Source organism: Ostrea edulis, chromosome 4, assembly GCF_947568905.1.
Source record: "Ostrea edulis chromosome 4, xbOstEdul1.1, whole genome shotgun sequence".
Lineage (NCBI taxonomy): Eukaryota > Metazoa > Mollusca > Bivalvia > Ostreida > Ostreidae > Ostrea > Ostrea edulis.
The window spans coordinates 69347752-69360723 of NC_079167.1; the positions used below are offsets into that span (position 1 = coordinate 69347752).

The following is a 12972-nucleotide window of genomic DNA, read 5'->3' on the forward strand; positions in this document are numbered from 1 at the left end:
AAATGCATGATTTTTACCTTTTTATGCCACCTTTTTAAAGCAATTCTTTTTTTGTCGAAAGGGGGGGGGGGGGTCCAACCCCCTCTGGATCCGCTACTGGTCATGCTGTTATTGAAACGATGTTAGTTTTGGGATTAGAACGAAAATGCAGTCTAAGAATTGTCAGTCTATCCAAATATTTATTACGTTTCTTGCTTTTCATAGTGTTCACTCCACGATCGAACGCACGCGCGCACAGTCGGTGAGTTCCTAAAGCTACGTCTGTTAAATTTTTTTCTAAATAACTATTTTTTCATCATACAATTTCATAGCAGTAGCCTATTTTATATATTACAAAACCTCTGTAAAAATATATAGTTGATGCAATCATTTATTAAAAAAGAAAAAACAACAAGAACACGTGATAAAGAATTGTCAAGTTTCATAATATTTCATTGTTCCTTCAAATCAATATGTAATGAATTGAGATGTATAGTTTTACGATGTGCGTTACCAAAATATCGAAAATGCGTTTCTGATTAAGAATCGTCAGTCTATCCAAATATTTGTAACATTTCTTGCTTTCCATATTTTTAAAATTGTAGCAATTTATTTTACCGCCCTCGTTTGTAAACAGTATGTGTGCAGTTTTTTGCATATCTTTCCGATTTAATAAGAGACATTATCTTTGTAAGCAAGCCGATATTAATTTCATTAACGATGAGGAGATTGTGGCTGTGACTGAGACTGTGTACTCGGCTCTCCATTAATAAGGGGGCGTGAAATCCTCACGCCGCCGGTGCTACAACTTCCTGTTGATATGCTCGTACTTGTTAGTATTTAGAGTCAACAAAACATTTGTCGTTACCCATAGGTCCCTAAATTTTGCTGACGACAACAAAAAAATAGCAAAATGTCAGCCAGAGGTGCAAAGAAGAAGAAGCCCATGTCAAAATCTGCAAAAGCCGGTGTGCTTTTCCCAGTGGCACGAATGAGACGGTACTTGAAAGGGATGACCCATCATTTCCGTATCGGAGCGGGTGCCCCCGTGTATATGGCAGCTGTCATCGAATATCTTACGGGTACTGTATTTGCACATTCAACAGTGGCTATGGTTTTTTCAAAGTTGAATTGAGTACGAAACTTTTGGCACAAGTGTTACTGCAGGGTTTTTCGAAATCTTGCAATTTTGCAGCATACGCCCATCGCGTTGATGATGTGTGCCATGCCATGCCAGATGCTGGATCTGTATCTCTGGGGCGTGGATCTAAATAAATTCAATCAAAATTCTTTTTTATCCAAGTGACCTGGTATTAATTAAACTATTTTCAATCAGTAATTTAAAAGAACCAATCCTTATTTTTAAATTGTGGCAATTCAAAGTATATATTTCCACACTAAACAGGTTGGGAACACTTCCCCTATAACAAGGTATTCTCGCTAAAACGCGATTATCCCTATTTAGCGGGAGAGCAAACATTACCATAAACAGGTGTTTTGGCGTCTTTATTGAAAATAATGGCAAATCCCGTTCAATGCTAAATAAGTGCGACACATACTCAACATGATGCAAATTGTTTCTATGAAATTGACAACATAGTCTTGAAAGAAATTGCATATCAAAGTTGCTGTGTAAGAGGGAAGCAGTCTGAAATCCAATGCACATCGTGAGTGTTTTTGTTTTGATTAATATATTTGCAGAAGTATCAAATATTTTAGCACTTTTTCTTTTTTGAAGCGATGTACTCCACGTGTGTTTTTCTCGGTTGTACGGGATATATTTACTCTTGCTAAAGAGGGATAATCGCGCTTTAGCGAGAATATCTCACTAATGGGGAAGTGTTCCCAACCTGCTAAATACTTTCTTAGTACATGTATGGAAAGATAACTTTGGGATTAATTAGCCTATAGCTGCACATATCTGTTCTGGTTGATTTTAATTTAAACAACTTTTCATTTTATTATGTATAGAACATAATGAGGAGTAGACGGCAGGCTGAACCTATATAAGCCTTCTCCTTAATTACATCTGTTTCTACCTGATCTATGGGAAGAGAACTACAAATCCGACCATTATAAAAACCAGCAATTTACGGAACAACCCCATTTTCTGAACATGATTGAAATGTTACACCTGATCTCTCTGAATTTTTACAGTGTTGACTCTTATTTCATTCTCAGAGAATCCCAAAAGTATTTTCCCATTTCACTTGTTAAGATTTTCAATCAAATATTATTGAAAGTCTCATTTTATAAATGTGGAAAATTTCCACTGCAATAAATTTCACCCAAAGAGCTCGGGTTCAATTTCAGTTGCTTTTATTATAGTATGTTCTATGAACAGCATGCCAATCCTTGAACAGAATGGTGAAACACAATTCACAACATGAACAGACACACATGCCTAAGTATACTCATGTGTATCTTTAAACACTGTAAGTGATTTTAACATCCTTTCCACTTTTTCACGTTTTATTTTATAGCTGAAATACTGGAGTTGGCTGGCAATGCAGCTAGGGATAACAAAAAGGGCAGAGTGACCCCAAGACATATTCTCCTTGCAGTTGCTAATGATGAAGAATTAAAGCAGGTAAGGAAGAATATCAACAATTAGAAAAGGATATCAAGATTTCAGAAGTAGCTTCTATCTGGTGTTGACATGTATTGCATTAATGGTTTATATAAATTTTATTATTTGTTGCAGCTATTGAAACATGTCACCATAGCCTCAGGGGGAGTGTTACCATGGATTCATCATGAACTTCTTCACAGGAAGCGGGGAGGAATTCAGATGAAGCCCACCACTGCCACCACAGATGGTCCTTCCGCTTCAAAGAAGCCCAAGGTCATTCCTGCTGCTTCACTGCCAGCCGTACCAGCCACACCAATCAAAGGAGGAAAAGCCGCTAAACTGAAGGCCGTTAAACCACCCAAGGTACTTTGGGCATGTTTGTTAGCAAAATTATGGATAGAGTATTTATCTTACAGAAAACATTCAGGTGTTGTTATTTTATTTATCTTACAGAAAACATTCAGGCGTTGTTATAGTATAGCAAATCTGAACATTTGTGTGATATTCTAATTTTACAAGATTGTTTTCTTAAATGAGAAGACATTTTTGTGAGTGATCGATTCTGTTTACATTTTTGGAACATTAATTATAACAAGAACTACATTTTTGTGACTTAATTATGTGATAAAGTTATGCAAAAATGAAAGTCCTGCAAATCTGCACTGCAGCAATTGAGTGAAATGGCTAAAATTGTCAGTCGTAGGAAAACTAGAAGTGAAGTTGACAATTTTGAAATGAAAATTCCCCATCTGATATATGTGCATTTTTATGAATTATTACAAGGTATATCTGTGATACATTATATTCTCTTATTTAGTTTATAATGATAAGGAAAAATATACTGTTTAAATGTTTATACATTTCCAACCCTCTAAAGCACTAATGTGTTAATTTCCCTACAATGTACTACTGGATGTACATTTCTCACTTGCATGTAAATAAAAGGTCAGTAGGCAGAATTTTGGATATCCACACAGAATGACATATGTTTTGGGAGTATTTCATTTCAAATTTAAATATATAAGGGATCAGTCTAGTTTGTTGGTTATTTGAGATCTACACTGGAAAACATGATTTCTATTATAGTTAATCAGCTGACATGCCCAACAGGATTGGATGTGCCCTGGAGGGGGTATTAGTTATATTAATTTAAACTATATTTTATTCAAAGTGAATGGGATCGAGCAGCAGGCATAGCCTATTTTAGCCCTCTCCCTATAGTTATAATAGGACAGATATACAGTCAAACTTGTTATATCGAACTCAATGGGACTGAGAAAAAACTTTGAGATATCCGAGGATTGGAGATATCAGGGGTGCGATACTTCAAAAGAATAAGTGGTTGGGACTTCTTAATCACTTCGAGATATCCATGGGATTCGAGATATCCATGGGATTCGAGATATCCATGGGATTCGAGATATCCATGGGATTTGAGATATCCATGGGATTCGAGATATCCATGGGATTTGAGATATCGGTGTTTGAGATTCCGAATTTTAACTGTAGTTCAAACTGAAATACTTTGCAGTAGTCTGAGTGAAAACACCCCTGTTGTAGCCTATGAACATGATGAATGACTTATTTTTGTAGGGATTTAAACCATCAGCCGATGCAGTAGCTGCCACTTCTGCGGGGGGATTTACAATTTTGTCAGAAAAGAAACTCTTTTTAGGACAAAAGGTAATTATTCTCTTTCTAATAGAGATCTTCTCATCTTGATGGTGACACATAACAGAGCCTTGTACCAGGTGTGAGTGTGTGATGATCTTGCTATGTAGGGTTTCAATGTGTGATGTTGAAATAGCCGAGTATTACCCGGGAAAAAAAACCTTTGTACCAAGGCACATACTGTAGATTCCATATTTAACGCGAGCACTTGCTATAGCAAAATCACGCGTATACATCAAATCGCGTGAACATGAATTCGCATGTGGTCTGTTAATCAAGAGTTCTTGCAGGTATTTTAATGACAGAAAAATAAGAACTGATAATTTTATTTCCTGAGTGAAGTCTCTCGCAAAATGATACGATAATAAATTCTTCACATACATTTAGGAATCCGCAATACTTGGTATTTGCAATTTTCACATCTAATGACAGTGCAATGTCAACACAATCTCCAAAATTGTTTTTCTTTATGTATAATTGTATTTCAGATGACAGTCATTCAGGGAGATTTGGTTAAGATAGCTGCTGATTCTATCGTACATCCCACCAGTAGTAATTTCTACATGGGAGGTGAAGTAGGTAGGTCATTAATTACTGCACATGTATCTGGCAACATTGGGCATCTTGTGGTTTTCTGAATCAATGATAATGAATTCTGATATGTAATGTATTATATCTAGGGCAAGCTTTGGGTAATAAATTCTGATATGTACTGTTTTATTTTTAGGGCAAGCTTTGGATAAAGCAGGTGGAAAAGATTTTCGAAAAGAAATTGATGATTTAAGCAAAACGCACGGAAACTTAGACACAGCGGGAGGTTAGATTTTTCATGTCATCCAAGTCACTCAAGTCACACATTGTGATCTGGTTTTGTTCGTCCTCCTGCATCTGTTAGTATTTTCTGTCTCTTCTCAGATAATACCTAGCCAGTTATCACCACATAGGCTTATAGAATCAGTGAAGTAAGGTGAACAGATATCGTAAATTTTGTAGGTCCGGATCTGCCTTCCTTAGGGCTGAAGGCTTGCAAAAAAAGGAGCACTATCATCTCCGGAACTTGATTATTAGAGGACTCTATGGCTTGTCTTGTAAAAATGTATTTACTTCTTTAAAAAGAATCTCTTTGACTCCTGAACATGAAACAACCAAATAGTGATAGTGCTAATGAGGTAGTAAAGTAGGTGTCCCATATTGAGTTTAAAGTCAAGGGTCAAATTGGACATATTTAAATACATGTCCGCTGAATATTTTGAGAACTCTATTTTGACAGACATCAAACTTGGTACATTGGTTCTACCAAAGGAGCAAATGATTCCTATTGATTTTGAGGTCGCAGGGTCAAACTACTTTGGATATAAGATATTGTCCGCTCAATATCTTGAGAAGCATTTGCTTGACAAACTTCAAACTTGTTGCGCTGTTACATCCTAAGGAGTAGATAGCCCTGACTTTGAGGTTACAAGGTCAAAGTACTCTGGACATAAGATATTGACTGCTCAGTATCTTGAGAACCCTTTGCTTGAGAAACATTTGGTACACTGGTGCCCTCTAAAAAAGTAAATGGCCCAGGCCCATTGGTTTCAAGTCACAAGGTCATGACTCAAATGACTGGTAATTTGGAAATATTTGCTCTGCCGTATCTTGATAGATCTTTTAACTTATTATCATGGTTGTCACAGACTAGTAGATAACTTATATTTTTCACCATCATTGCAGACATTCTAGATGTAAAGTTGCCACAAAAGGGAGGGGGTATAAATGTTTCTTAAGCATTTCTTATTTCTTTTGATAAACAGCAAGTTTTTGGTAGATGATGCCAATTGTAGATACTGTATTTGTAGCTGTGGGGTAAAATATTTACAGATTAAATTTGAACTCATTGCAGTATGATTCATTGTAATTTCACACAAAAACCAAACATTTACACAAAAGTAATCCATGTCTCCGTTGACATGAAATTTTGTTCTGGAATTCTACACTTGAGCAGATTTGTCCAAAATGATGCTGCGTATCTGATTATGTTGTGTCATACTCTAGTGACCGTTAAGCTGCGTATCTGATTATGTTGTGTCATACTCTAGTGACCGTTAAGCTGCGTATCTGATTATGTTGTGTCATACTCTAGTGACCGTTAAGCTGTGTATCTGATTATGTTGTGTGATGCTCTAGTGACCGTTAAGCTGTGTATCTGATTATGTTGTATGATACTCTAGTGACCGTTAAGGCCCATGGGCTTCCTGTATATATTTAGATTATTGTTAAAGTGAATCAGTTTATTTCATGGACATATACAAAAACTGTAAATGTGTAGAAGTAATTTTCCTACATTATTTGTTAAAATTTTGCAATAGTTAAGCATGTTTTTTAGCTCACGTGAGCTGAAGGCTCAATTCGGCTCAAGTGAGCTATTCTGAACAAAACTTTCCATTGTCCTCATTGGCATTATCTTAAACCTTTTACATTTTCGACTTCTTTATAAGAACCACTTGACCTTTCAACCAAAGTTGGCACAATCATCCTTGGGTAAAGGTGATTCAAGTTTGTTCAGTTGAAGGGCCATGCCCCCTTCAAATGGGAGATGATCACAAAAATGCAAAAACAGGATGGGGTCATTTAAGAATCTTCTCAAGAACCACTGGGCTAGAAAAGTTCAAATTTTTATGAAAGCTTCCTGACAGTGCAGATTCAAGTTTTGTTGAAGTCATGGCCCCCGGTGGTAGGATGGGGTCACAATACGGAAATAAAAGTTTTACATGCAAATATATAGGATAATACATGTATCTTTGAATATCTTCTCATGAACAACTGGGCCAGACAAGTTCAAATTTACATGGCAGCTTTCTGACAAAGTGCAGATTTAAATTTGTTGAATTCATGTCCCCCTCCCTCCCCTTTGGATAAGTTGGGGCAACAAAAGGGAATCAAAGTTTTACATGCAAATATATAGAGGAAAATCTTTGAAAATATTCTCAAGAATTACTGGTCCCGAAAAGTTCAAATTTACTCGGTAGCTTCCTGACATAGTGCACATTCAAGTTTGTAAAAATTATAGCCCCTGGGGGTAGTTGGTACCCCAATAGGGGATCAAAGTTCTACATGCAAATATGTATAGAGAAATCTTTAAATATGAAATATGGACCAAGGTGACTCAGGTGAGTGATGTTCCCCATGGGCCTCTTGTTTTAAATGTAATTGAAAATCATGTATAGCATCAGGAAATTTCATGGATGTTCAGTTTAATCAAATTAGATTTTAGTGAATTGCAACTGTAGCAGCATGAGATTTTCTGATGTTACTATAACCAAGAAGCATGCATAAATGACTTTGATATGAAAAATGTAATAAATTTCAGGATCTGCAGGAATCCCAGGCCAGATTAGATAAAAGTTTTGATTTTGCATGAAATAACAAACACATTGACTTATTGTAGCTGCAATCTGCCCGGGGCATAATTTTCCTGCCAAGTTTGTAATCCATGTTAACAGCCCGACTTGGAGTGGTGGGTCTGGTAACTCGCAACAACTTTTGGAGAAAGCTGTAAAGAATGTTCTGAAACTAGCAGATGAGAAAAATCTCAAATCTATAGCCATTCCTTCTATAGGCAGTGGAAAGTAAGTTAGGACCTCACAGATTTATTGCATGCTTTTAGGTTTTGTGTATCCTACAGCGCAGTTAAAAATTTCATGAATGAGAGGGAATAAGTGACCAATGATACTTCATATTAGATGGAAGATGAGTCAATACTTCAGAAAGTCGGAATTGTCTTTCATCATCATTTTACTAGATATGTGTAAATTTTTTAAAAATTTGGAAAATTTGAAACTTTTCCATGAAATTTTTAACTTTGTGTTGGACAGTAGGGTACTGCTTGATAGATATGGCTGTCAGTTTTTCAACTTTACTGTTGTATTTGTTTATATAGCTGCCATATGCCCAGGTCACAATTTTCCTGCCAAATTTGTAATTCACTGTAATGGCCCAACATGGAAAGCAAACGATGCTATGCAGCTGTTAGATAAAACTGTTAAGAATTGTTTAGCGCTCGCTGAGGAAAAGAATTTATCCAGCATTGCTTTCCCTTCTATAGGCAGTGGACGGTAAGATCATGTCAAAGTGAACATATGTGTAAGTGCATGTAGTCAAAACTCTGCGGTCATATCGAGCATGGGTTTTGTACTGGCATAATAAAAATACATGTATACAATACAGATGAGTTTTAGGATGTTGGCTTTTAATCCGAGTAATGAATGTTGTGAAACCTACATGTGTATATAATATACAATACACATCACATGCATTGTACACATGATATACAATACATATCACATGCATTGTACACATAATATACAATACATATCACATGCATTGTACATGTAATATACAATGCATATCACACACATTATACATGTAATATACAATACATATCACACACATTGTACACGTAATATACAATACATATCACACACATTGTACACGTAATATACAATACATATCACACACATTGTACACGTAATATACAATACATATCACACACATTGTACACGTAATATACAATACACATCACACACATTGTACACGTAATATACAATACACATCACATACATTGTACATGTAATATACAATACATATCACACACATTATACATGTAATATACAATACATATCACATGCATTATACACGTATTATAAAATACACATCACACACATTGTACATGTAATATACAATACATATCACATGCATTGTACATGTAATATACAATGCATATCACACACATTATACATGTAATATACAATACATATCACACACATTGTACACGTAATATACAATACATATCACATGCATTGTACACATAATATACAATGCATATCACACACATTATACATGTAATATACAATACATATCACACACATTGTACACGTAATATACAATACATATCACACACATTGTACACGTAATATACAATACATATCACACACATTGTACACATAATATACAATACATATCACACACATTGTACACGTAATATACAATACACATCACATACATTGTACATGTAATATACAATACATATCACACACATTATACATGTAATATACAATACATATCACATGCATTATACACGTATTATAAAATACACATCACACACATTGTACATGTAATATACAATACATATCACATGCATTGTACATGTAATATACAATGCATATCACACACATTATACATGTAATATACAATACATATCACACACATTGTACACGTAATATACAATACATATCACACACATTGTACACGTAATATACAATACATATCACATGCATTGTACACGTAATATACAATACATATCACACACATTGTACTTGTAATATACAATACATATCACATGCATTGTACACGTAATATACAATACATATCACACACATTGTACTTGTAATACACTACATATCACATGCATTGTACACGTAATATACAATACATATCACACGCATGCTCATCAGACTTTTACACACTTTGTAATTTAAACCTTTCAAATACAGTATGATAATATTGTGTCCCCACAATTTGGGAGCTTGTAGTTTCTGGCGTGTCTGTCTGTGGCAGAAAATGTAATGCTGTTCACAAGTTTTGAACAATTACAGAGAGAGCTTTGATATTTAACAGTAGTGTATATAATCTGATTTCCAATGATGCCACATTTGAAATCTTTATGACCTCAACATTGATCTTTGAATAAGACTGCTTGTAACTTTTGATCAACATGCACAATGGTGGTGAATAGAAAAGAGCATGTTGATATTTGTCAATTTATTGTTAAATCTAATTTTCTAAAAATATGTGTGGTATTAATGATTAATTTTTTCTCATAGTTTCATAAAGAAAAAGTGTATGTAATTTTTTTTCAAGAGATTTGTATGAAAATGTAATTTCTTTTCAAAATATGTTAATAAAACATGCTCTGTAGCAACTTTATATCATTAGTGGATATTGTATCATTAATGGTTACTACGATGCTCTTTATATCATTAGTGGATATTGTATCATTAATGGTTACTACGATGCTCTTTATATCATTAGTGGATATTGTATCATTAATGGTTACTAGGATGCTCTCTATATCATTAGTGGATATTGTATCATTAATGGTTACTACGATGCTCTCTATATCATTAGTGGATGTCGTATCATTAATGGTTACTACGATGCTCTCTATGTCATTAGTGGATGTCGTATCATTAATGGTTACTACGATGCTCTCTATATCATTAGTGGATATTGTATCATTAATGGTTACTACGATGCTCTCTATATCATTAGTGGATGTCGTATCATTAATGGTTACTACGATGCTCTCTATATCATTAGTGGATATTGTATCATTAATGGTTACTACGATGCTCTCTATATCATTAGTGGATATTGTATCATTAATGGTTACTACGATGCTCTCTATATCATTAGTGGATGTCGTATCATTAATGGTTACTACGATGCTCTTCCCAATGACCCTGAACAATGTAAAATTCTAAGTGAAATAAATCAAGCAGTAATCAAAATCCTGAAAATTCCTATGGTGGATCCTTTTTATTTGATGATACCATATGATTACAAAAATCCATTCACTAGATATGAAATATGATCGCATTATACAATTTGGGATTATAAAAAAAAACTCAAAAGTTTTGCTTATTCTAGTACATGTAATTGGAATTTATTACTGTAGGCTGTGATGTCACAGGAAACATTTGTGTTTCAAAATCGAATCGATGTATAAATTTTATATTAAAAGGAAATTTTAAAAGGGGGTTTATTTTGATTTTGTGTTCATTTCAGTGCTGGATTTCCCAAGCAGACAGCAGCGCAGATCATCCTGAGGTCAATTAGTAATTATTTTGTTACATGCATGACGAGTTCTCTGAAACAAGTGTACTTTGTGCTATACGACACAGAAAGTGTAGCCGTGTACACCAGTGAGCTCGGGAAGCTCGACTCATAGACTCCAAAGACATAATACGAAGAGTAAGTGTTTACTAATTAGTTGTGTGTGTTGAAAAACTTAATATCAGAGGTTAAATATTTCTGTGTTGTACTTTTATCTTAAAGCTCTGTTACTAGTTCATTGGTGTTCTGTAATAAAGCTGATTTATTGTTACTGATGTTTCATTTCCATGTACATTGACTTTGATTTGTAATTGAAGTATGCTAATATGCCTTATGTTACATGTACACAGAATTTGACATACCCGGTATGAATTTTTTCATTGTAAATGTAATTTTTCTTTGATACTATTGTGAAATTATATCAATCCATGATAGTAATCAATATCAATTCACAGCTGAGCAAGCATTTGAAGATTGTTTCCTGGTAAATTGATAATACACAATGTGAAAAAGAGTTAAATGAATGAAATATTGTTCAAAGCTTTGATAAATCAATAGAGACAATTTTCATGGCATATCTTCTGTGCACAAATGCTTCTTATTCATTTATTCACTGAGCTGCATGGAGTGTATATCATTGGTTTATGAGTGATACAAATAAATTGTATAAACATCAACAAACAAAAGGCAGCACTCTCAAATTGTGTAAAAGTAAGAAAGAGAGGTTTTATTCCATTCATTTTTCACTATGCTGTACAACTCGTCTGTATTCAAATCCACATACATGTACAAGGTTATGCTTTCAACACTTGAGTCTTTTAGGCCTGTAATTTTTATTGTCCATCTCTATATCAGTAGTTGTTAAATTCCAAGAGTTCGATCGTGCAATGTCATTGTGATGGTACATGGGTTAGTGAAGTTACAAAGCAATGTGCTACTAATGTTATTTATAAACCCAACTGTAGTCTTAGAACTTGTGCCACATTTTGAAGTTTGTGATATCATTATTTGTTTGTTAAATATAGTTCATAATTTATTAAGTTTTTTTTTTTTTAAAAGTATAGTTTTAAGTTTTACAAAAACTTTCTGAAACTGTGATGTATGGCAATGTTTTAGTTATAAATTATATTTTATCCAGTACCAAGTACAGCGTACACATACCGGTATGTTATAGTAAAATTAGATGTTGGTTTGTTGTACCTCAATGCTGGCATACAACATCTCTAAACTCTTCTATTGTATCAGACTCATAAAAACATTGTTGTGAAATAGTGTATTATATGTTTTAAATAGATTAATGGTGTGAGTGATATGCATTCTTAATAACATCTTTTTATAAAAATATTCTGTGGTTTTATGTGAAGAGTAGGGGCACCTGTTGATGATTTGGTCTTTGGGGCAAACGGTTTTATTTAAAATATGCCTGGTTTATATTTTTCATATGTTTAGTAAAATATGGAAGTGTATAGAGTAAAAACCACATTATATTGCATACACAAACTTTTTTGTCTCTGTAGTAAATAAATGAATGTTAAACTCATTACGGCTTTTGTTGTTTGATAAAGTCTTATGAGGAATGATGAAATTTTATCAGGTGTTCAATATCCACAGTGGTAATGAAGCATTTATTATATCAATTTAATTATTATACAATTTGCATAACAATCAGATTTACGGAAGTACTTCAGCGAAGTCACTGTTCCAGGTAAATTTGAAAGAACATAAAATCACAAAATTGCAACACTCTTAATTCTGTGGTAAGTAAACAAAAGTCAGACTTGTGAACAATAGTTGTTTAATAGGTTATGATGAGGGGTCTACAGTATTTTGGGGTATACTTCAAACAGGGTAATCCTTCAACCAGGCTGCCACCT

General features: G+C 34.2%; 1 protein-coding gene across 2 annotated transcripts; it reads left to right on the top strand.

The window, feature by feature from the left end:
- The first annotated feature begins 121 nt into the window (after window positions 1–121).
- LOC125671933 (core histone macro-H2A.1-like) lies at window positions 122–12638 on the top strand. 2 transcript variants are annotated; one of them, XM_048907924.2, is made up of 9 exons: window positions 122–241; window positions 854–1061; window positions 2463–2569; window positions 2684–2914; window positions 4145–4234; window positions 4711–4801; window positions 4950–5039; window positions 7653–7833; window positions 11051–12638. In XM_048907924.2, exons 2-9 carry the CDS (start codon window positions 893–895, stop codon window positions 11211–11213), a joined length of 1122 nt encoding a protein of 373 aa, XP_048763881.2. In that variant the 5' UTR covers window positions 122–241; window positions 854–892; the 3' UTR covers window positions 11214–12638. The 2 variants fall into 2 exon arrangements, with proteins under 2 accessions (XP_048763881.2, XP_048763882.2); XM_048907925.2 differs by lacking the exon at window positions 7653–7833 and adding an exon at window positions 8145–8319.
- Window positions 12639–12972: the final 334 nt, after the last annotated feature.